At 43.0% G+C, this 25,000-nt stretch overlaps 2 protein-coding genes and 1 long non-coding RNA gene across 5 annotated transcripts in view; 2 read left to right on the top strand and 1 right to left on the bottom strand.

The window, feature by feature from the left end:
• The window catches only part of LOC124141376 (stimulator of interferon genes protein-like), a 10,600-nt gene extending 1,747 nt beyond the window's left edge, over positions 1-8,853 (top strand). The window contains exons 2-6 of the mRNA XM_046509381.2: positions 1-195; positions 2,994-3,092; positions 3,979-4,214; positions 4,891-5,083; positions 8,361-8,853. The exon at positions 1-195 is cut by the window's left edge and continues 242 nt beyond it. Of these exons, the coding sequence (XP_046365337.2) occupies positions 1-195; positions 2,994-3,092; positions 3,979-4,214; positions 4,891-5,083; positions 8,361-8,488 (851 nt within the window). The 3' untranslated portion in view covers positions 8,489-8,853. The remainder of the gene's footprint in view (positions 196-2,993; positions 3,093-3,978; positions 4,215-4,890; positions 5,084-8,360) is intronic.
• A 2,807-nt stretch (positions 8,854-11,660) lies between these two features.
• Positions 11,661-17,125, top strand: LOC124141377 (tripartite motif-containing protein 45-like). The gene is made up of 6 exons (XM_046509383.2): positions 11,661-11,757; positions 12,131-13,185; positions 13,330-13,373; positions 14,319-14,391; positions 14,887-14,955; positions 15,515-17,125. Exons 1-6 carry the CDS (start codon positions 11,732-11,734, stop codon positions 16,186-16,188), a joined length of 1,941 nt encoding a protein of 646 aa, XP_046365339.2. The 5' UTR covers positions 11,661-11,731; the 3' UTR covers positions 16,189-17,125.
• A 6,306-nt stretch (positions 17,126-23,431) lies between these two features.
• Positions 23,432-25,000, bottom strand: part of LOC125383631 — a 14,479-nt gene continuing 12,910 nt past the window's right edge. For all 3 annotated transcript variants that reach the window (XR_007222842.1, XR_007222843.1, XR_007222841.1), the window contains exon 3: positions 23,432-23,704. This is a non-coding gene — a long non-coding RNA (uncharacterized LOC125383631). The remainder of the gene's footprint in view (positions 23,705-25,000) is intronic.

The raw sequence follows: 25,000 nt of genomic DNA, 5'->3' as shown, positions 1-25,000 counted from the left end.
CCTTTCTTGAAAGTGGTTGGTGTACGTTTGAAGTGATCGTCGCCATGGAGAAAATGAACAATGACAACAACGTCATCATCGTTCCTCTGTTGGTGGACGTGGTCGACGACAACGTCCCCCAGATGTTGCAGCACATGACCTACGTTAGCACCAGCACACCTGGCTACAGGGAATTGTTAGCCAGAGCTTTGACAGGTACGTGTCAGTTCAGTATTAAATGTTTTTAAGTCTTCCAATTACATAATCATACCAACAATGATTTCGCTTCCTTTCGGTATTAACTTCATACCAAGGGTATTCAGATTAGAATGAATCTCCGTGCTGCTAAAATGTGATGTGTTCTTGACATTATCATTAACCACTAGCTTTTACCCACACTGGGAATTCCGAGACAGAATAGGCCCCATACAACCGTTGCTTTTCGAAATGGCAACTTAACGGATCGGGTGGTCAGACTCTGTGACTTGGTTGCTGGCGTGGCATCATACACCGACGTCATGGATCGTGACTGATAATATCGATCACTGGATTGTCTGGCCCAGACTCAATTATTTACAAGCCGCCGTCACATAGTTAGATTAGTGCTTAATGTGACGTTGAACAAGGAACATCAAAATATAGGCGTCTTCAGTAAAATAGATATATGAACAATAAACGGTATAAACGCTTCATTTACATTTGAAAACGGACCCGAGAACCACCTCAGTTTGAATTTTAGTCATTTAGTGACCCTGATTTACTCGACCCTTATATGAATATCTAGTAAGCATTATGGGCGGTCGGGTAGCCTAGTGGTTTAAGCGTTCGCTCGTCACGCCGAAGACCCAGGTTCGATTCCCGACATGGGTACAATGTGTGAAGCCCATTTCTGGTGTCCCCCGCCGTGATATTGCTGGAATATTGCTAAAAGCGGCGTAAAACCATACTCACTCACTCACTCACTAGTAAGCGTTATACACACAGTTTGAGCAAAGACCCTCACGTCGGTCCTCACCTCATGCACGCATGTCTGTGACGTCAGCTCTATTCTGAATGTTGTCAGCTTTTAAAAACACTGTCAAGCATTCATTGTCAAATATAAACGGGTTATGTAACACGTTAATATCATTTAAATATTAAATAACAAAAGAAAAAAAGGCATATGAAGAAATACATAATGATTAGAAAATGTTTCCATGTTCATTTTGTTTGAGTAGCTGCTACGAAAACAAAGTTAACGGTAGTTTCTCAGTCGCTCCATTTCATGCATGCGCGAGACCTCCTAAATGTCGATACATCCCTCATTGTTCGTATATATTTATGTCAGTATCAACATATCATCACGTCACGTTACTGCGTGCGGTTGAAACTTTTGATAGGTATTAAAGACGAACATGATCGAGGAAGTGAGTGAGTGAGTACGGTTTTACGCCGCTTTTAGCTATATTTCCGCGGGTCACCAGAATGGGGCTTCACTCATTGTTCCCATGTTGGGAATCAAACCCGGGCGAACGGTGTGACGAACAGACGCTTTTTCCGCTGTCCCTCCGCCACTCATTGAGAAAGACCCGGTGTTGCAGCACATAGTCAATGACGGAGTTTGCTGTGATGTATCTGTATCAAGAGTAAGGTGGTTAATCAAAGCCCCAGGTACGGTTGACCCTGAAAGGCCAGATACCACAGTTCAACGTCCAGGAGGTCAATCCGTCGATTCAGTTGATGCATGCATTGATGGGTTTATGCCACGTAATCACACAGTGTAATGCCTACTTTACACAATCGAGGTTGTCCTTGACTAGGAATGTGATATGGATATATCAGACGCCTGTGAAGATTTGGGGTAGAAAAGGTCTTCAGCAACCCATGCTTGCCGTAAAAGGCTACTTTGCCTATCGTAAGAGGCAACTAACGGGATCGGGTGGTCAGGTTCGCTGACTTGGTTGATACACGTCATCGTATCTCAATTGTGCTCATGATCGCAAACACCGGATCCAGCCTCGATTGTTTTCTGACCGCCGTCATATTGCTGGAATATTGCTGAGTGCGGCGTTGATCTGAATCGTCGCATGTGGAACCATGTGTAAATATTCTTTGAGTGCTGACTAAGCGCCAGAGCACACGCACACGTACACAAACACACACACCTAAACACAAACACTCGCACAAATCAGACATCAGACACACATACGCGCACACACACACACACACACACACACACACACACACACACACACACACACACACACACACACACACACACACACACACACACACACACACACACACACACGCGCGTGTACACGCACGCACACACGCACGCACACACACACACACGTGTACACACGCACACACACACGTGTACACACACACGCGTGTACACGCACGCACGCACGCACACACACACACACACACGCACGCACGCACGCACGCACACACACACACATTCACATTTTCATCCCCATTTATCGTCACCTCACACGCACGCACACACGCACGCACACACACACGTGTACACACGCACACACACACGTGTACACACACGCGTGTACACGCACGCACGCACGCACACACACACACACACGCACGCACGCACGCACGCACGCACGCACACACACACACACACACACACATTCACATTTTCATCCCCATTTATCGTCACCTCACCCACGGGGGCACGGGTGGCCCAGTCGTCCAAGGCGCCGCGATTCGCTGTGCAGAAACCTATGAGTGTGGGTCCGAATCCCGGTTCGCCCCGATTATGTTTCTAGGTTTGTCAGCACCATACCCGTGCTCGTGGGTTTCACCGAAGTGGTAAACGCCTAAGATCTGCATCAATTCGGGCTTTCCTCCCACATTCATCTGACACGCCGCGATATAACTGAAATACTGTTAAAAAGCGGCGTTAAAACCAAACTCACTCACTCAAATCACCCACATAAAAGTGTATTTCACCATCAAACCACGTGGTCCTCCAGTAGTATCACGTTGACAAAAGGCATGGTTCATTGTTGCAGGGCGCGATGTGAAAGTAAGCGATCTCCTCCCCGCCGGCAATGTTGCACACGGGTTAGCATGGAACTACTATTGTGGTTACCTGTCCTTTGTTTTGCCAGGTAAGTAATAAGATATTCTCATCATCTTGGTTGGAATATCCATGAAATAAACAATGTACTGTTTAAGTTTTTACAAATTTAACAAATTTCTTTGTCAGTGGAATATATTCTCAGGTACAGGAATACGAAAGTACGAATAGTTTTTAATTACTTTTATACAGTTGTCTGTAGGAAGGGATTACATTTTATTGCAATGCACTCGATGGTTAAGGTACAATATTTGTCCTCAACGGTAGTTTGCTTTATCGCTAAAGACATTGATGTTTCTAAGAGTCACATAAGGACACTTCTTATGAACCAATTCACAGTATGGTTTTTGTTTGTTTGTTTGTTTGTTTGTTTATTTGTTTACGCCGCACTCAGCAATATTCAAGCTATATGACGGCGATCTGTAAATGGTCGAGTTTGGACAGATAATCGATTGAGTGATGTCATGAGCATCGATCTACGCAATTAGGATTGCGATGACATGCATCAACCGTGTCATATATCGAGAGGTCAGGCCAAGTGACTAGTTTGAGAGCTTGTTAAGTACCCTCGCCGAGACCCGTGAAGATAAATTATTTACACACCGCCGTCATTTAGCTGGAATATTACTGAGTGTGGCGTTAAACAACAAATAAATAAACAAACAAACAAACAAACACACCCTCGTCGACGGCGTGGATCGTTGCTCACAATATCAATCACTGGTTCGTCTGGTCCAGATTCGATTATCACAAAGCTGGAATATTGCTGAGTGCGGCGTTAAACAACAAATAACCTAACCATTGTTTATATTCTTGCAGTCTCTTTAGAAACATCAAAGCCTTTCTTCACCTGCTCATATTACAAATAAACCCCTTTTGCATATTAATGCTTTAGTTGTGATCATTATTGTTTCCAGATTTGGGAAATAAAATCCAAAATTCAAAATGGTGGACAACAGACAGGGACCGCGTTATAGCGAGGAGGCTATACATACTTATACCTCTGAGTTGTGTCTGCAAGGACTCACTAACCGACGTGGACCCTCTGATCACATTTGATGGCAGTTTGGAGGGAGACCGGAAGAGCCGAGCTGGCAACATGAACAGGGTGTACCGCCAGTCTGTCTGGAGAATAGAGAGACGCAACGAACAGGTACACGTCTTCATTTGGAATGTGCATTTGAACACATATTGCAATATAAACCCGCTTGACTGAACATATGGCTTAGAAAAAGGATAGATTACAATGTTGTTGACCCCCAAACAAGAGGGTATAGTTAGGCAGGGGTCATATTGGTTTGGAGTTTTCGAAAAATATTATCAAGAAAGGAAAGCACTGAAAAAGGTGGCCTTTGCTTTGACACAGCAATTGGCAAGTTATAAAAGGAGAGACATGTCGTGTATTTAACATGCCACTCTTGATACGACTGACAAACACATTGATTTTTAAAAACACTTTACACAGGTTACGAATCGTAATAAAAGCAAATTTTAAAATGAATCATGTTTCCGCCGCTTTAAAAGATTAGACATTAACTGTTTTTTGGTACTACTCTTCCATCAATACGTCTATCTATTGCGGATATAAGAAAAATATGGTGGTCCTGAAATTTGTCATTTATATATAAGACAATATATAAGAAGATTACTGCAGGTTACATACAGCTAAAAAGAAAACGATCAGATATTTGATAAAGCAATTTGAGTGCAGGACGCGGGGACATCATTGGACGGTTCTAGATTACAGTAGTTCAGTGCTGAATCTGAAAATTAAAATCAAGCATTACTTGACCACCACCTACAGGACTTCAGTTTTCTCCTCTCCCTAGGACCTGTTTTTTGCGGGAGAGTTCGCCACGGTTCTGGACACCATGCACCTGATGGAGCTGGGGCGGGTGGCGGGGATGTCCTCTGAGAACAAGAAGTACCAGGTGCAGAGATTCTGCAAGACTCTCGTGGGAATTCTCGAGCATCCCCAGGCTAACAGGTGTCACAGGAGGTTCTCTCTAGTTATGTATGATGGTAAGTGTGAACAGTTCTGCTCTTTCGCCTTGTCTCCACAGTTACTGCCTCCATCTACTGTCTCCATCTACTGTCTCCATCTACTGTCTCCACAGTCACTGTCTCCATCTACTGTCTCCATCTACTGTCTCCATCTACTGTCTCATCTACTGTCTCCATCTACTGTCTCCATCTACTGTCTCCATCTACTTTCTCCATCTATTGTCTCCACAGTTACTGTCTCCATCTATACACAGTAAAAAAAGTGTTGCACCCCCTATACTTTTTCATGGAGGGGTGTTTTGAAAGGGTGTAAAGATAACCGAATTAATATTATAACCAGGATTTCGTGTATACCAACAAACCAGTGTATTGTCTATACAATGAACTTAAATGGGGTATTCCATGACCTTATGGCATGTAATAATCTCATGCTGAACTTTTACGAAAAATGAACGAACAACGAAGACGCATTAAGTATGGTGACATCTCAATAATTTTTAGTGACCAAATTCATCCAATAGGGTAAGAATGTCATATGGAGATTTGACGAACACAGTAAGTCAATATCGAGAACTTCCACCAAGCACTTGGATCACAGCTTGAAGTCTTCGTCTCATACTCCTCACCAGACGTTGGAATCGCTCCATGGGCAGCTGCTGCCACTCCTCGTGTAATGCTGCTTCCAATTCACGCAAGTTCTGTGGAGGAGGGTCCCGACGATAAATCAGGCGTCCCAAAATGTCCCATACATGTTCCAGAGGATTCAGATCTGGACTCATTGCTGGCCATGGAATCTGCGTCAGAGCATTGTTGTGGATAACCTGGGTCACAGCTCGTGAACGATGTGGTCTGGCATTGTCATCCATGAATATCGGTCTGGTGGCCAGTGGATGATTGTCAAAATGGGGCACCACAACTGGATTCAGCACCTCTTGGATGTAGCGCTCCCCTGTCAAGTTGCCTCGTATGGTCACTAAATCAAGCTTACAATCAAATGAGAAGCATCCCCAGACCATAACAGATCCACCTCCATATGGTACAGTTGGCATGATGTTTCTTGCAGTATAAGCTGTTCCAGGACGCCTCCATACTCTCACTCTGCCATGCACAACATGCAGAAGGAACCTGCTTTCGTCCGACCAGTGGACTCTTCTCCAGGACCTCAAGTTCCAGTTCTGTCTCAGTCTACACCAGGCTAGACGTAGTCGTTTGTGGTTGTCTGTGAGTTTAGGTCGCTTGATAACCCTTCTTGACTTCAACCCTGCAGCTTTAAGACGATTTCTCACGGTCTGGGTACTGAACTGTTGACGAGGAAGCCAAAGACGTTTCAAGGTTGTGCTTGTAGCAAATGGATGACGCCTTACCACCCTCAACATCGCTCTGTCATCTCTAACTGTGGTCTTACGTGGTCTGCCAGAGGGTCTGCGATTCCTTACATCATTAGTTTGTGCGTGTTTTCTGACCAAACGGCTTATTGTTGAGTAGTTCTTCTGCCAATCTCCTTGAACGAAAGACCTGCTCCATGAAGGCCAATAATCTGCCACTTGACTGCTTCTGACAATCGTCTACCCGGCATTGTGGGTTACAATAAACTGGGCTGTCAGAGAACATCTTTTATAGGCGATGTTGAGCTTAAGAAGATACTGCAATCTGCAAATGTCATGCACCATGCAATTCACGTGCTGATTGCTACGTTTTGGTGATCATCTTCCCTCCGAAAACATTACACATTTAACATCAGATCCCCAAGGAATACCTACCATTAAAACCAGAGTCGGGCGTTTTAAATGTTGTGATGTATCAAACGTATTAATGTGGGGGTGCAACACTTTTTTTTACTGTGTATACTTTCTCCATCTATTGTCTCCACAGTTACTGCCTCCATCTACTGTCTCCATCTACTGTCTCCATCTACTGTCTCCATCTACTGTCTCCATCTACTCTCTCCATCTACTGTCTCCATCTACTGTCTCTATCTACTGTCTCCATCTACTGTCTCCATCTACTGTCTCCATCTACTGTCTCCATCTACTGTCTCATCTACTGTCTCCATCTACTGTGTCCATCTACTGTCTCCATCTACTTTCTCCATCTATTGTCTCCATCTACTGTCTCCATCTATTGTCTCCATCTACTGTCTCCATCTACTGTCTCCATCTACTGTCTCCATCTACTGTCTCATCTACTGTGTCCATCTACTGTCTCCATCTACTTTCTCCATCTATTATCTCCACAGTTACTGTCTCCATCTACTGTCTCCACAGTTACTGTCTCCATCTACTGTCTCCATCTACTCTCTCCATCTACTGTGTCCATCTACTGTCTCCATCTACTGTCTTAATCTACTGTCTCCATCTACTGTCTCCACAGTTACTGTCTCCATCTACTGTCTCCATCTACTGTCTCCATCAACTGCCTCCATCTACTGTATCCATCTACTCTCTCCATCTACTGTGTCCATCTACTGTCTCCATCTACTGTCTCCATCTTCTGTCTCCATCTACTGTCTCCATCTACTCTCTCCATCTACTGTGTCCATCTACTGTCTCCATCTACTGTCTCCAACTACTGTCTCCATCTACTCTCTCCATCTACTGTGTCCATCTACTGTCTCCATCTACTGTCTCCATCTACTGCCTCCATCTACTGTCTCGATCTACTGTCTCCATCTACTGTCTCCATCTATTGTGTTCGAATCTAATAATGGTCTAAAATATTGATCTCTATCTTCAAAGCTATGTGTGAAAGAGTGAAAGTGTATGAAGGTGTATTTGGAAAGGTATACAGTGATGAGCCCCTGCCCTCACCCCTCAAATGATACAATTAATTGAACCTACAGTTTGTATACTGTTGTGTCACAGAGATGCGCCTGTAAAGAATTATGTCAATCCACAGTGCAAGCTGTATGCAAACCGATGCGTGGACATTAAATGGAGACTTTATTCCACATTCTTGTGCCAATTTGTAATCTAGATGTGGAGATGAAATGAGACAATTGTCACCATGTAATCACTGTTAGATGTACGAACATACAATTTTTGTTGGCAGTCAAAGTGGTGTTTGAGCGATTTCAATCAAATGTGCTTGCACTTTGTCCTGGTCTAGATCACCTAAAATATGGACACAAGGGACATTATGAACAGCTTTTACTTTCGTCTGTTCCAATTCCATGTGTTAACTTTTATTTATAATCCCACCCCCAACTTCTTTGAGTACATGTAGAAACTTCTCTGTGACCAAATATGCAGTAAACACACTAGGACTAAAATATGTCCAACAACTCTTTTTGTTCCAGATCGTAATGAAGACATGTCATTATCATCAATCTTGACAAAAAGGATTCTCGAGGATGTTCAGCTGGAAGCAGACTATGACGCTACCAGCAATGTTACGTTTGGCATGGCATCTATCCGCACAAGCTAGAACAAGACGCTGGCGAAATATACAACTATTGTGCAATATTCATCATATCAGTCAGTTCCTCTTCGTGTCGCCTGGGACTAACGTCACTGGTTACCAGATGTGTCTGCTTCGAATCATGGGATCTGTTATCCTTCCTTCAGACATGATTCACCTGAAGTCTTACAATTACTAGTCCACTTGTATAGTGACCTTGACCTTTACACAAGTCATATGTAATTGGTTTAGTTGGTTCAGCAAAACAACACGAATGTTGTTAATTCGGCCATATTGCAAAGTGTTTTAACAGGTGCTGTATGTGAGACAATATATGTACAGCAAGCATTCTCATTATTGCTCTTTGTTTATATGGTTAAATATTGTATATATTGAAGTGAATAAATGTGTGTTTCCAATAATCATGTGCTGTAGATTTTTTGTGAACAACGTTTGTGATAGGTTTATCAGGGAACCCCTTTGGATGCCTATGCTATCTATCTTGACCACTTCAAGGATCTATTCGTATATGTAATCAAATATTTCATCGTGTATGCCGTAATCACACTTTAATTAATTTAAGAGGTAATTGTACATGTGTACAAAAAAGATATAACATTCTATATCAACGTGATTGCAATGTCTTGTTTTGACTTACTTATTCTACCCAAGCTGTATTTAGGAAGTGTATTTAAACTTAACAATGGATGATGACATATTCGTATTAATTGCTGGCAGTTGGTTGTTAATATGTGCCCTAGATTAATTCAGGTGAACTGTCAACGAGGTGAACTAATTCTTACCCAAAGAACACCACAAAATGCAACAATGCAAAGTAAACGCCATTGTTGGGAAGGAATCTATTGACAAAAAAACTGGGTATTCTCTTGTAGCCATGTTTTCTCTCAGAATATGTTGTCTTCAAACTTCAAGTGCTTATTAGAAGGAATCGCATGGTGTATGTTACGACATGTAGACAGGTAGACGAGAGGATGTGGCGTGAGAGTGCTACCTCGAACCATTATGGCTCATACGAGGTTTGATTGTTAGGTTCTGATCCTCACATTGAAGGAATTGCATGACAGTTAAATATAATGGTCCCATAGAGGTATATCGGCACAAAACGTGAGTGATTTGGGCAAATTGGCCTTAACACCATATGCCATTCAAGGAGATATGAGGACATCGCTTGGGGAGGTTGCTCTTTCCCATGTCACCAAAAAGAGGTGGGCAGCAGAGTTTAAACTTTAGAGAGCCTTGAAGACGGCCCCGTCCTGGAAGTACGAAGATTCTGACATCTGATAAAAACGCACCAGGCACTACGTGTCTCGTGAAAACCTAGCTCTGTTTGAAGCTGATTCAGAAAGGTTCTTGCACCGACATGTGACCATGGATAAAACCTGAGTTCACCACATCCAGCCTGAGTTGAACTGCAATCAAAACAGTGGAAGCATTTTCCATGCCTACCACCACAGAAGGCAAAGACTGTCCTAGGATGGAATTAGGACTAAGGGAAGTCGAGAGAACGTGTGCCCTTCCATCGGGACAATGCGTCAGTGTACATCAACCATTGCCATGGCTACAATCCACGAGTGTGGTTTTGGACTCTTTCATCACCTTATTCTCCTGATCTGGCTCCGTCAGACTTCAATCAGTTCCCCAAAGTAAAGAAAGCTCTAACCGTAGCCTATTTCAACTCAAAGGATGACATCTCAGCAGCTGTAGGGAACGTTTTGGATGGCCAAGAGTAGGACTTTCATAAAACTGGAATAATATCCCTCAAACATCGTTGGCAAAAGTGTATCAGTGTTGAAGGGGATTATGCTGAATATAAATCATTTTAATGTCTTTAGGTCATGTTTTCCTACGTTAGGCTCAGAACCTATAATTCACCACGCAGACGTGACTGAGCAGTACATATAAAACACCTTTGTGCTGGGGATTCATTGAGAAGAATCTAGTGTTTAACCAATCGCACACATTTCAGTGGCCCACGTGGACGTCAGCTACTGGGTTATTTTACCACCCTTTCACTGATGGCTCGTACCTCAAATCCATCCCCTGAATTGAGCATTGGGTGACAAATGAGTGATTGAGTAAGTTTCCATTTACGACGCTTGGAATAGTAAATTCATTAATAGAGCTTAGTATTATGCAGGTCTTAGACGTTTATCACTTCGTACCAAGAAACATAATCAGGGGAATTAAAACCCATCAATGCATGTTTCCCTGCGCACGGGAACTTGTAGTGCTCACAGCCACATGAAGCGATTTCGAGATGGCGTGCAAGTCAATTATTGTGATCATCACAGACTGGTGAGGTTGTAGTAGCATAATACATGGAGTCTGTGTGTTATCATTCTGTACAGGCTTAATTATAGCATTCATCTTAATTGGTATTCATAAAGATACACATAATTTGGTATGTTTTCAAATCAAAATGATTTCATCTAAGTGCCCAAATAAATGAAAGGAAGGACAACTGCATTGTATTCAAACAACAGCGCTAAATTTACATCAAGGGTCAGGCTCGGTGACTAGGGTTGATAAAGTGTCATCGAACCCGACGGCGGGGATCGTTGCTCATTATATCAATCACTGAAATATCTGGCCCAAATACGGATTATTTACCGACCCCTGTCATACAGCTTGAATATAGCGAAGAGAGGCGTTAAACAAACAAATACAGGTTTGTCTATAAAACACAGGCAAATTCCGTGCATGTGAACCTGTGCACGCGATTGTCCAAGGACGAGTGTTTTAGTTTCTTCTGTTTAAGGGTGAAACTAGCAAGCAATTTATCTTTGCGTGATTATGGGGATTAACTTCTTTTTTTTCTGTTATCCAAAATCATTCCAATGACAATATTTATTTTATGCATCATTGATATTTATATTGATAAAAATCTGTTTTGCCGTTTGTTCACAAAATGAACACATAGGTATCTGAACCACAACATTATGTTTGGAATTTGACCCGGTAATAACACGTAAGTGTATACCATTACATCGAGGCGTGTTCCATGTAGGTGCGTTGTCTCGTGATGCTCAGTATTGTGAAACAACTAACTATCATGTCTCAATTCGTTTATTTATAGTACAGTCCTTGTTGTTATGTATGAACATTGAGTCCCGCGTGGCCAGCTACGCTATCTAAGTGGGAGGCGTATCTGTTATTTAGAGATAGGCATATGCTGTGTAGTCAGAAGTATAAATGAAGTCTGTGGCACACGTAGGACACACGTATATGTGAGATGCGTTACATGCTGGGATGTTTAAGAAGGAGAGATTCTCGAGGTAATGCTGAAACTATATATTACTAAATAACTGTCCTGAAACTGCCCAATTTGGAAACTCGAAATAATTGCTTTTGGATTTATGATCAATTACATTGTAGATGATTGCATGTTTATCGGCACAGTGACCTGATTATTGCGGTCACATTACATGTATGTATGTCACATGTAAGGTTCATCATCATCATCATCATCATCATCATCGTCGTCGTCGTCGTCGTCGTCATCGTTGTCGTCGTCATCATCGTCGTCATCATCATCATCATCATCATCATTTCATTATCACCTTTCACGAAAATCGTCATGACATCAAACAAAGGCATAAAAACAGGCATTTCAAAGGTTACTGCTTTAAAATGTATTTTATATTTCAGAATGGACACATTCCCACTGTGCTCTCTGTGTCAGGAGCAGTTTACCCTGAAAGGCCCAGCCCCCTACTTACTGCCCTGTCTACACGCTGTGTGTGAGACGTGTGTGACGTCTGCAGCTGGTGGAGTGATATCATGCTCTATATGTCAGAGGCAGGTCAACCTCACAGACACAAGCCTCCAGAAGGATGCAGTCAGAGAGAAGGAAATATTCCACCTGACAGTCAAACATCGCCCGACAGTGCTTCTCTGTACGCATGAAGATGACGGGAACCAGGCTGTGTGTTGGTGTCAGGATTGTGAAGAGTTCCTCTGTGAATACTGCCAGAACACTCACAATAGCTTTAAAGCCACCAAAAAACACGGTGTCCATACCCTGGCTGAGATAGAGCCATCTAAGATGGACGGACACCCCTTCTGTAGTATTCACAAGTATTATCCCCTCGATAGGTTTGACCAAGACTGTAAGATTTTGATCTGTGATAGATGTAGGCGAGAGGATCATGTTTATCACGACGTTGAAGACGTGACTGTCGTTGCTGATGCTTCCAAGCAACAGATAGAACATCACGAACAAGCAATGTCTTTGCTACAGATTAGCCAACAGTCTCAAATTGAAAGAATCGGAAAAGATATTGAAGTCACCGAAGGCACATGTAACACCCTGAAGAAGACAATCAGACAAACATTCCACTCTCTGAGGGCCCAACTTGATGAAAAGGAGAAAGAATGCATTGGCGATGTTGCAGGTCGAACAAAGCAAATAAAGAACAACCTTCAGGATCTGCAATCTAGATTTAATGACAATCAAACGAGAGGAAGTGGGGCCTCAGAGTACATTAAGAAGACTCTAAAATATGCTTCAAAAATAGACATGTTGACCCTAGACAAGGTATTAGGGGAGGAAACTCAAAACTGCATCGACTCAGTTCCTCCTAACTACGAAACGCCTATCCTTGCTCTCAACATGGAGAAACTCGATGATTTAAAGGCAAAAATATCCAGTATTGACTCCATCAGCAAATTGGGATCTGCAAGTGAGGATGGAGAGGTTAGAGGTATGTGGCTATAGCTTACTATTCAATACACTACATTTATTGTTGAATATGCTTTACCTAAAGTTAATTCATTGTATATGTGAACGAATGGCTAGATTGGTTCCATGCTGAAATGAAAGTATTGTAATTGTTTTACGATTTCAGGTCAGGCTATACCCTATGATGCAAAGAGAAACAAAGACAAACGAGTAAGAGAGATTTGAATTCTCCAATTTCTTTGAAATCTTAACAAAAATCACTTTACCTGCTTAGTGCGAATAGGGCTAACCTGGAACATATTCACATATTCTTTCAAATCCCCATTTATATATTTTACTTCACTAGTTGAACCTGTTTTCAAACTCATAGCTGGCTGAAATAAAGAAAAGGCCTATATTATTGGTTTGGCTGACCTCAGATTATGTCATATCCTTCATAAAACTTTAACTCATTGCTTCTCTTTATCTCAACTGATTCGAAAGATTTGTTGAAATAATTACACCATGAATCAATTGCCAGCAACTGTGCCCCTCATATGGGTTCTACAACCCATACTTGACATAAGAGGCGACTATATATGCTTGTCGTAAGAGGCACTAACGGTGATCAGGCTCCGTGACTTGGTTGATGCACGTCATCATATCCCAATTGCGTAGATCGATGCTCATGAAATGAATCATAGGATTTTCTGGTCCAGACTCGATTATTCACAGACCGCCGTGGAATAAAGCTGAAATATCGCTGAGTGCGGCGTTAAAAAATAACAAAAAAACAAACATTGAAATGCTATGGTGTCCATAGTGGATAGTCAAAATAAAATGCTGAGCTGGCTTGAATGTTGCATGGGCAAAACATAAATTCAGGTATTTGGGTCTTCTTTAGGAGCATTTCAGAAACTCCAGATAGGAATAGTCTTAAAGGTTCACAGAATCCAATTTTGGCACGTCTCAGGTTTACTCACGGGTGATTTGTCATTTGTTAACAATAAAAATTGTGGAGAAACATATTTCATTGTAGTACATGCATTATTTAATTCCATAATTGAATTGGATAATATGTTGCAAATATAATTAAATTGATATTAACTTTTGAGCATTCTGGTTGTATTCACATCTGACTTGATATACCGGGTTACATGCAGTCACTCGTTTCAGGAAATTGCTTGTCTGCAGAGTGATGTTCAGCAGGCTCCAAAATGTACCGGCATTATGGAGACCGCCGTCTCAGGTAGGAACCCTAGGAGGTGAGGTGAGGTTAAATGGGGTTTAACGTCGCGTCCAAGATTATTGCACTTATATAGCGACGTGTGTGGCTGCTTGTACTTGTCCGGACTGATGCCGATTTATAGTGCTAGCACACTAAGATACCATGCCGCAGTTTAACATGAATACCCTACTCAGACACAGTATACTGACTCCGAGCCGACCAGTCCTTGTTTTAGCCCCTTAATGCCGAGCGCCAGACAGGATAACAACAAGATCCATCTTTTAACGTCTTTTGGTATGACGCGGCCGGGGATCGAACCCCGGACATTCCGCTCTCCGGGCGGACGCTCTACCACTAGACCACGGAGGCGGTCAGGAACCCTAGGAACGTTGAATCAAAAGTGTGTTAAATGAGACAGCGTTCTGTCAATAGTGCATCAGCTCTTTCGCATCACAGCTAATGCATTCAGAATCTCAGAAACATTTTGCGATCACAGTTTATTTTCACTCTGCCCAGATACTGCCCCAGTCACCTACCACCTGTTGGAGACGACCGCCCTGGACAAGGCTCCTATAATCCTACAGTGTAAGTATTTGGTGCCATGTGTTGACGTTCATAGATCAATATCAAATGATTGATACATTAAGTTGATAGCACGAATAAGTTTGAATTTCAAAGTGTTAATTTTTTTCAAAGCTGTATGTAATATATGTGCCCTCATCATTGATTTGTAATAATGATGAAGAAATTCATTTTTGTATTGTCTCCACATCACTATCGCGATCTAACAATTACAATTTATGGCACAATACAAAACACATAGTTTTTTGTCACATTGAACTATGTCTTTTATTGTGATTAGTTTTTTTTCCTGGTAACAACCCAGGGTCACGGATTCCCGGATTTGTCCATTCCCAGAAACCAATGATGTTGGGTTCGAATCCCAGCTTGTTCCGATTATGTTTCTAGGTTTGTCAGCACTGTATCCGTGCTCGTAGGTTTCACCGAAGTGGTAAACGTCCGAGACCTGCATCACTTCGGGCTTTCCTCCCACATTAAGCTGACACGCCGCGATATAACTGGATTACTGTTAATAGTGGCGTCCAACCACTCGCTCACAAAATGAACTCCAATTACCTTGCAGGTATCCATCTGAAGTACGACTCTGGAGCATTCAATCTCGACTACGTCAACGTCAACACGGAAGGGGAGCTGGTCAACAGAAGACCAGACACCAGGCTTTCCCGGCAGGGGAGATTGAAGACATACTGTGGCACCTGCAGCACTGCCCCCCTCCCCCGGACTGGCTACCCGCAATACTGGGAGATGATAGCGCGGCTCAGACTGAACAGCACACTTCGAGGCACTCGGTCTGTCTTGGAAACAGGCCTATGTAGGAGGGATGTGTTAGATAGAATAGAATTAGTAGGTGGTCAGAATCACTCCTACAGTCTGACCGTCTCCCAGTGTCCTACACATGGAGGGATATGCAGGAACTTATGGAAGAAGCGGAAGCATGTGCTGCATCTTCCTGTCACTCTGGCCAACATGGAGCAATTCAACACACTACATTACGGTGTGGTCTATGATGATGCCAGGAAGAAGATTGCCTTCGTTGATGTGAAGGAGAACAAACTAATGGTGGCCTTAGACAATGTAGACTCTAGTCAGCCCCTTTGGCCGATGTTCGGGGTGTACAACAAAGATGATGTCATCGTCAGCATGTCACTTGTCGTTGGCCACGATATCAACATGACACAGGAGAAGAAGCTAATGATCACCCAGGCACTGCAGGCACAGCAGCCACACACACCCTAGTAAACACAGCCACACACACCCTAGTCAACACAGCCTCATATACCCCAGTCAACACATACACCCAAGTAAAAACAGCCACACACACCCTAGTCAACACAGCCACACACACCCTGGTCAGCACATACACCCAAGTAAAAACAGCCACACACACCCTAGTCAACACAGCCACACACACCCTAGTCAACATGACACATATGCCCCAGTCAGCACATACACCCAAGTAAAAACTATCACACACACCCTAGTCAACACAGCCACATATACCCTAGTCAACACAGCCACATATACCCCAGTCAGCACATACACCCAAGTAAAAACAGCCACACACACCCTAGTCAACACAGCCACACACACCCTAGTCAACATGACACATATGCCCCAGTCAGCACATACACCCAAGTAAAAACTATCACACACACCCTAGTCAACACAGCCACATATACCCTAGTCAACACAGCCACATATACCCCAGTCAGCACATACACCCAAGTAAAAACAGCCACACACACCCTAGTCAACACAGCCACACACACCCTAGTCAACACAGCCTCATATACCCCAGTCAGCACATACACCCAAGTAAAAACAGCCACACACACCCTAGTCAACACAGCCACACACACCCTAGTCAACACAGCCTCATATACCCCAGTCAGCACATACACCCAAGTAAAAACAGCCACACACACCCTAGTCAACACAGCCTCATATACCCCAGTCAGCACATACACCCAAGTAAAAACAGCCACACACACCCTAGTCAACACAGCCACACACACCCTAGTCAACACAGCCTCATATACCCCAGTCAGCACATACACCCAAGTAAAAACAGCCACACACACCCTAGTCAACACAGCCACACACACCCTTGTCAACACAGCCACACACACCCTAGTCAACACAGCCACACACACCCTAGTCAACACAGCCACACACCCTAGCCTAGTCAACACAGCCACACACACCCTAGTCAACACAGCCACACACACCCCAGTCAACACAGCCACACACACCCTAGTCAACACAGCCACACACACCCTGGTCAACACAGCCACACACACCCTAGTCAACACAGCCACACACACCCAAGTCAAAACAGCCACACACACCCTAGTCAACACAGCCTCATATACCCCAGTCAGCACATGCACCCAAGTAAAAACAGCCACACACACCCTAGTCAACACAGCCTCATATATCCCAGTCAGCACATGCACCCAAGTAAAAACAGCCACACACACCCTAGTCAACACAGCCACACACACCCTGGTCCAAACAGCCACACACACGAGCCATACACACCCTAGTCAAAACAGCCACACACACCCTAGTCAACACAGCCACACACACCCTAGTCAACACAGCGACACACACCCCAGTCAACACAGCCACACACACCCTAGTCATTACATCAACACACATCCTAGTCAACACAGCCACACACACCCTAGTCAACACAGCCACACACACCCTAGTCAACACAGCCACACACACCCTAGTTAAAACAGCCACACACACCCCAGTCAACACAGCCACACACACCCTAGTCAACACAGCCACACACACCCAAGTCAAAACAACCACACACACCCTAGTCAAAACAGTCACACACAGCCTCGTCAAAACAGCCACACACACCCTAGTTAAAATTATCAAAATGTCCTCAAAATCTATTCAAAACGGACACATGAAACAGATATATATATTGTAAGTTATTCAGTTTTGTTGTATGTAAACTCTGAAATGCATGACTTTTGTGGAAAGTGTACCACAATAATGAGGGCGAGACAGTGTCCACGTGACTTTGGATCACAAGCTGAATGGAAGTCATCCCTAACACAAGAGGAGGTGTGTTGATAAAGATAACTTGTCCCTGACCTGTTCATTAAAATGTCGTCGAGCTAATCAGTGACAGTATGTTATCTCACATTATATTTAGATTACAGTACACACTGTATCGACTCTGTAGCCGAACTGTCAATCAATGACACAATGTCATCACTTAACAGCTGTCACACCAGTTGCCAAAATCGTCTTACAACTGGTCTTTAATGATTACTTTTCAAACAACCATTTTCTATCCACCACCAGTAGTCATTATTATCACCCGAATCCGCATAAAGAGAAAATTCGATTAAAAAATAAATATATCCTACCAAAGTGGCACCATTAGGCCTTCGTAGATTTCAGGTAAAAGAAGAGAAGTTTAAGACTCTCAAATTTGCCTAATACACTTAAAAAAGTTAAAAACAGTATAGTCAATAGTTCACAAAGAATTTCACAGATAAATTACTTTTCGCAATCAAGGCCGTCCAATACTTTCGATGTTAGTATAAAAGATTAATATAACGTGACTTCTTACTGTGCTGCGCCTGTTTTGGGTCGATGAAAACCTCAGGCAGCAATGATTTATGATCGTAATTGATTCATGACCTGTTAAAAAGTACCTGTCAAATTTGAAAGGTGCAAACTTTTATTAACACCATGGTTAGGTTTAGACATGGTTTAACAAACAATAATTTAACATTGTACGAACACAGTAGCTGCGATCACATTTTTGACTATGTGCTTTCTGGACATAATATATAGTCGACGAACTCTTAATCTCCTTATGTGTGAACATTATATTCACCGTCAAAAGAAACGCGAACTATAGAAACATGTGGTGAAGTATGTACGTTAAGAAGATATGTTTCCAATGTGCACCACTTAATGACAAAACAAGATCCGTGAAGATCCGGGGTAGAATAGGTCTTCAGCAACCCATGCTTGACCTAAAAGGTGACTATGCTTGTCGTAAGAGGCGACTAACAATCAGTCAGGTGTTACCACAGAGTGACGTTATTCTTATCACGATATGCTGCACGTGATTTCCAAACGTTACACGCTATTCCCTCACAAGACAAATGGTGCATCTCGAGTCATGGATCTATGATGTCACATGTGATGGATTTTTGAGCGTCGGTTCACACAATATTCCAGTATGTTCGTATGTGCATCGAACCAATCAAATATCACTTGAATATGAATAATTCTTCATATAATAACCAACATGTATGGTAATCGCGTTTCTTTTGTTGGTGAGTACCTGCTAATTACTTGCACACTTACGATAACAATTGTTTTGTGAGATTGATAATGTCTGATAAATCACTTATTCAGTTCAAACATTCCATGTACATTGTCCATTGTTATATGTTGAGAGTAAAACTGTTGGCCTCAATTGACACATGCTTGTCTAAAATTGTACATATGTTTCCTTTTTAGCCACTATAAAACATGGGTGAATACTTTCGTTTTCCCAGCGGATCTTGAATAAATAGATCAGTTTCATCTTGATCTTGACTTAAGCTTGATAATTAGGGCGTCAGACTTCCACAGTATGAATGTGATATTAACGAAAATCGTTATCTTAATTTGAAAAGATATCATGATTTACGAAACAGCGATAAGTATGATCATGACCAACAGCTTGATTTCAAAATAATTCTTTTTCAAGTTGAATGTAATTTCTTTACGTGAATCGTTTTCGAACGCAAAAATGAAAACTAAAATTTTGGAACGAAAATGGATATTTTACTTTGAAAAGATAAAATATTTTACGAAATAGCAATACGTATACCACAATTTTTACTTCAAGTCAAACATATTTCTAAATGTTAAAACCTTGTACGTAATTTCAAACCAAAACTATAAGTAAATACATTTTTGGATCGCAAATAGATACAACAGTTTGAAAAGAAAAATAACAGGTTATCAATTGTTGAAAATACGAGTATCGCTTATGGGAATCCTTTTTACTCGGGGTCTTTCACTATTTTCAAAACACTCGATGACTGCATGGGGTAAACCAGATTGACACTTGGATGCCCTCTTTTTCAAACACAGAATTTGATATTCACACATAACCTCGACTCTACTACCCTACCTGCCCACTAAGACCCCCCCCCCCCCCCCCCCCCCTGGCACTGCCGCCCCCCCTATCACTCGAAATACACTCCTCACCCTGGCACTGTGACCACACAACCTCCCCCTGCCACTGTGATCACAAGCCCCCCTCCCCCCCCACACACCTTACCACTGTTACCACACACACACCCCTGGCACTGTGACCCCCCCCCCCCCCCCCCCCTCCTAACACTCCTCACCCTTGCACTGTCACCCCAACCCCCCACCCCCCACCCCATCACTCAGACCACACTCCACACTCCTCACCCTGGTAGTGAGACCACACATCCTCAACCTGCCACTGTGATCACAAGCCTCCTCCCCCCCCCCCCCCCCCCCCACACACACACATACCTTGCCACTGTTACCACATATCCCCATCCTGCCATTAATACCACACAAACGCACCCAGCCACTTTAACCACACACCGGGACCCCATCAGTGTGACCACACACCCTGCCACTGCCACTGTGACCCCCCCCCCACACACACACACACTCACACACACACACACACACATTCACACAAACACACCTTGCCACTGTGACCACACATCCCCACACTGCCACTGTGCACATCGAAACATGATTATTGCAACCCAAAGCGAGTGAGCGTCCGTGAACGGTTACAGCTATCAGAACACCGCTACGATAACATCTGCTGGCATGGAAGTTATCACGTACTAAACCTCATATCCGACCGCCTGCAATGTACATTCATTACCACATTTTACCAAACTCAACGATGACTTCTAATTTTACAATTTCCCCCTGAGTACTGTTTCCTATTGCAAAGCATGATATAATACACTTTATAAAAATAAATAATAATAAAAATATCGTAAGCAGCCTAAGGGTTAGTTACCCAATAAACAGTATGTAACTTAATAATCATACCAAAATGATTTCGCGTTACGGTATTAAAAGTTCCAAGAGAGTATTTTCATTTGAATACCGAATACCGAATCAGTCAGTACCGAATACCGAATCAGTCAGTACCGAATACCGAATCAGTCAGTACCGAATGCAGAATCAGTCAGTACCGAATGCCGAATCAGTCAGTACCGAATACCGAATCAGTCAGTACCAAATCGTCAGTACCGAATACCGAATCAGTCAGTACCGAATACCGAATCAGACAGTACCGAATACCGAATCAGTCAGTACCGAATACCGAATCAGTCAGTACCGAATACCGAATCTGTCAGTACCGAATACCGAATCAGTTAGTACCGAATACCGAATCAGTCAAAACCGAATACCGAATCAGTCAGTACCGAATACCGAATCAGTCAGTACCGAATACCGAATCAGTCAGTACCGAATACCCAGTCAGTACCGAATACCGAATCAGTCAGTACCGAATACCGAATCAGTCAGTACCGAATACCGAATCAGTCAGTACCGAATACCCAGTCAGTACCGAATACCGAATCAGTCAGTACCGAATACCGAATCAGTCAGTACCGGATAACGAATCAGTTAATACCGTATGCTCCATGCAGCTGTAATGTGATGGGTCGTTACTTAGCCACCTTTTTTGCGGCCCTGTCCAGACCCCGGGTTATAATTTGCAACCTCCGCTTGTCGTACGAGGATCAGGTGGTCAGGAATGGTGACTTGTTTGATTGCTTGTCAACTTTCTATGATGGCAACAATACAATATTCGCCCACTGTCCTGTGCAGGCATTCGTTTGAGTGCGTGAGTCAGTGACTTTGGCTTAACGGCGCTTCTAACAGTATTCCAGTTCTATCACAGCGTGTCAGCTTAATGTGGGAGAAAAGACGAAGTGATGCAGGTCTCAGACGTTTACCATTTCGATGAAATTCATGAGCACAGGTATGGTGCTGACAAACCTGGAAACATAATCGGTGCGAACCGGGATTCGAACCCACGATCATAGGTGTCTGGCATGCCCGTCATGGGCCCCGAAAGTACCTGAGTACATGGGATTTATAATTGAAAATATTAGTAATATTACATACACATCTCGGGTAAATGTTGTGTCAGCTGTAACTTGACTTTTGTCATCTATACATGAAGCACTTATCATGCGGCCAGGGTATTATAGATCTGCATAGTGTGTACGGGTGACAGAAGGTTTTGTGAATGACCTGAGCGTCTCCTGCAGGAACTTCTATTATGGTAACCTGTCCATTGTTTTGCCAGAAGTAATAAGATATTTTCGCGAGACAGGCGGTGAGTTGGAGGGAATGTGACTCCCATAATCATTATTATATTGAGAATGCTAAACGAGTGTGTCTGCAACGTTACAATCAGGTGACAGTCGTGTATAGTTAGGGTAGCATAAACAGACATATGCGAGTATGTCTGAATTTAAAGTATTAAAACTAGCTTGGATGATTGGATCGTGAAGGTCGAATTTGAGAAGATCTTTGTACTTTCAGCTTAAAGCTCACAGTATTACTCTTTGTTTAGAATAATACATTGTATAGCAATAGGATAACGTCGCATCGGATTTACGCAAAGTGTACATAATTGTCAATTCTTGTAACTATAGTCAAACACCATTGTGTCGAAGTTCAAGGCACTACATAAATTCTTCGAGTTATCCGAGGTTCGACACAACTGTTACTTCGAGACAACAGTAAGTTCGACATATCAAAGTTCGACACAACTGATACTTCGAGACAACAGTAAGTTCGACACAACTGTTACTTCGAGACAACAGTAAGTTCGACAGATCAAAGTTCGACACAACTATTTTTTACTGTATAAACATCAGCAATAATAACTTCAAATACTGCTTATTTAATCATTTACATATATATAAGAAACTGTACAACACCAGTGACGTACAACGCAAGAATGATGCGACCCAAACTAACTAACATATTATCAACCAGTCGGGTATTAAAACGTGTCAAACTTTATGGATACCAAGTTCTGTTTTTTGCATAAAGCGACGTTTCGATGTGGATTCCTGCACCGCTATCAAGCTGGAGTAGAAACGAACCAAGTGATGAGAGGTGTACGACGCTGTTGTTGTCAATGTTCATCTGTTGTATCATAACATGCTATAACTAGTGAATCCGGTCTTATAACATTCTTCACTCACTCACCCACTCACTCACTCACTCACTCACTCACTCACTCATTCACTCACTCACTCACTTGGACCATTCACTCACTCACATACTCACACACTCACTCACTCACTTGGACCATTAACTCACATACTCACACACTCACTCACTCACTCACTCACTCACTCACACACTCACTCACTCACTCGACCTGCCGTTTTCTGGAAGTAACAACAAGGCAGGATTGCTTTCAACTCGTATATTACGCATTCTGTTTACACGCCATGTGATGTGAAAGCCAGTCGCGTGAAAGTTAACCACTGCAGTTGCAGTTGCCAACACAGCTCGCGACGCCAGAGTCGCCTGCACATGTCTCTCGGCAGCCGGACGACAGAGGGCCCCCAGGACAGCTGAATCTGCAGGCCATCTCGAGTTCTGAGCAAGACTTAAGACACACCTGACATCTGTCTCTCCTTGCTGTCACAGCGACTACCAGGATGACAAGGATTGCCAGTCTCTACAATAACAATGACATTTTGAATATAATATACAACGTCAATGCATGAGCAAACAAGTCTTCCATATCCGCCAAAATGATTCATTTAAGATTTAAAGGGCCTAAATAGCCGAATCGACTACTGAAAATCAATGATGAGACCAGTTGAGGGGGCACGGGTGGCCCAGTCGTCTAAGGCGCCGCGACAGCGAGTGCAGAGCTGCGTCCATTGGGCATGCCAGAAACCTATGATTGTGGTATCGAATCCCTATTCGCCCCGATTATGTTTCCAGGTTTGTCAGCACCATACCCGTGCTCGTGGGTTTCACCGAAGTGGTAAACGACTGAGACTTGAATCACTTCGGGCTTTCCTCTCACATTAAGCTGACACGCCGCGATATAACTGGAATACTGTTAAAGCGACGTTAAATTCAACTCACTCACACAGTAGAGCGTCCGCCCGGAGAGCGGAAGGTCCGGGGTTCGATCCCCGACCGCGTCATACAAAAAGACGTTAAAAGATTGTACTTGTTGTTACCCTGTCTGGCGCTCGGCATTAAGGGGCTAAAGCAAGGACTGGTCGGCTCGGAGTCAGTATAATGTGTCTGAGTGGCGTATTCATGTTATACTGCGGCATGGTATCTCAGTGGGCTTGCACTATAAATCGGCATCAGTCCGGACTAGTACAAGCAGCCACACACACACATACACATGCAAGTCGCTATATAAGTGCAATAATCTTGGAAGCGACGTTAAACCCCATTTCATCTTCATCTTCACCTTTCTCGGAAACAAACTGTATCTTTGAAGCGCAGATTAGAAATTTATTCACTCTCGAACAAAACCAAGAATACTGAATGGTAGGCCCCTTTTCTTTATGACATACGGTTTCAGCAACTTTTGCTGATGGAGTGGTCTAGAAACCGTAAAAGCCCGCAGTATTGACTGGAGAGTATATTCTTTGATACTGCTTCATATTACTTTGAAGTGTTTGGCCAAGCGAGAAAGGGAATCAACTAAATCAGAAAAAGAGCGCATGTTCTTTTTGAACTTTGCAAACAAGGGAATTGATGCTTTAAGTTCAGGTAACATTATCAGACAAAAATCAGTTTCCCTAAATATTGCTACAGGAGTTAGTTCTTCAACACGTTCACGAACACAATTTCGTCCGAATTGTTCATTTTTAGAGACGTGTTTCAGGTGAGGTGAGGTGAGGTGAGGTGAGGTGAGGTGAGGTGAGGTGAGGTGAGGTGAGGTGAGGTGAGGTGAGATGGGCTTTAACATTTCGTTCAAGATTATTGCACTTATATAGCGACG

The sequence above is a fragment of the Haliotis rufescens genome, unplaced genomic scaffold (genome assembly GCF_023055435.1).
Source record: "Haliotis rufescens isolate VD_foot unplaced genomic scaffold, xgHalRufe1.0.p SCAF_25, whole genome shotgun sequence".
Lineage (NCBI taxonomy): Eukaryota > Metazoa > Mollusca > Gastropoda > Lepetellida > Haliotidae > Haliotis > Haliotis rufescens.
Note: the sequence above shows the minus strand (reverse complement) of the source record. Positions and strands in the feature narration are given on the sequence as shown.

What these genes read in the sequence shown, in the direction of transcription:
- LOC124141377 (XM_046509383.2), top strand. Translation starts at nt 11,732, where the DNA reads ATGTTTAAGAAGGAGAGATTCTCGAG. An exon ending in TGAGGATGGAGAGGTTAGAG is followed by an intron (nt 13,186 to 13,329) that starts GTATGTGGCTAT and finishes TTACGATTTCAG; the next exon opens with GTCAGGCTATACCCTATGAT. An exon ending in TATGGAGACCGCCGTCTCAG is followed by an intron (nt 14,392 to 14,886) that starts GTAGGAACCCTA and finishes CACTCTGCCCAG; the next exon opens with ATACTGCCCCAGTCACCTAC.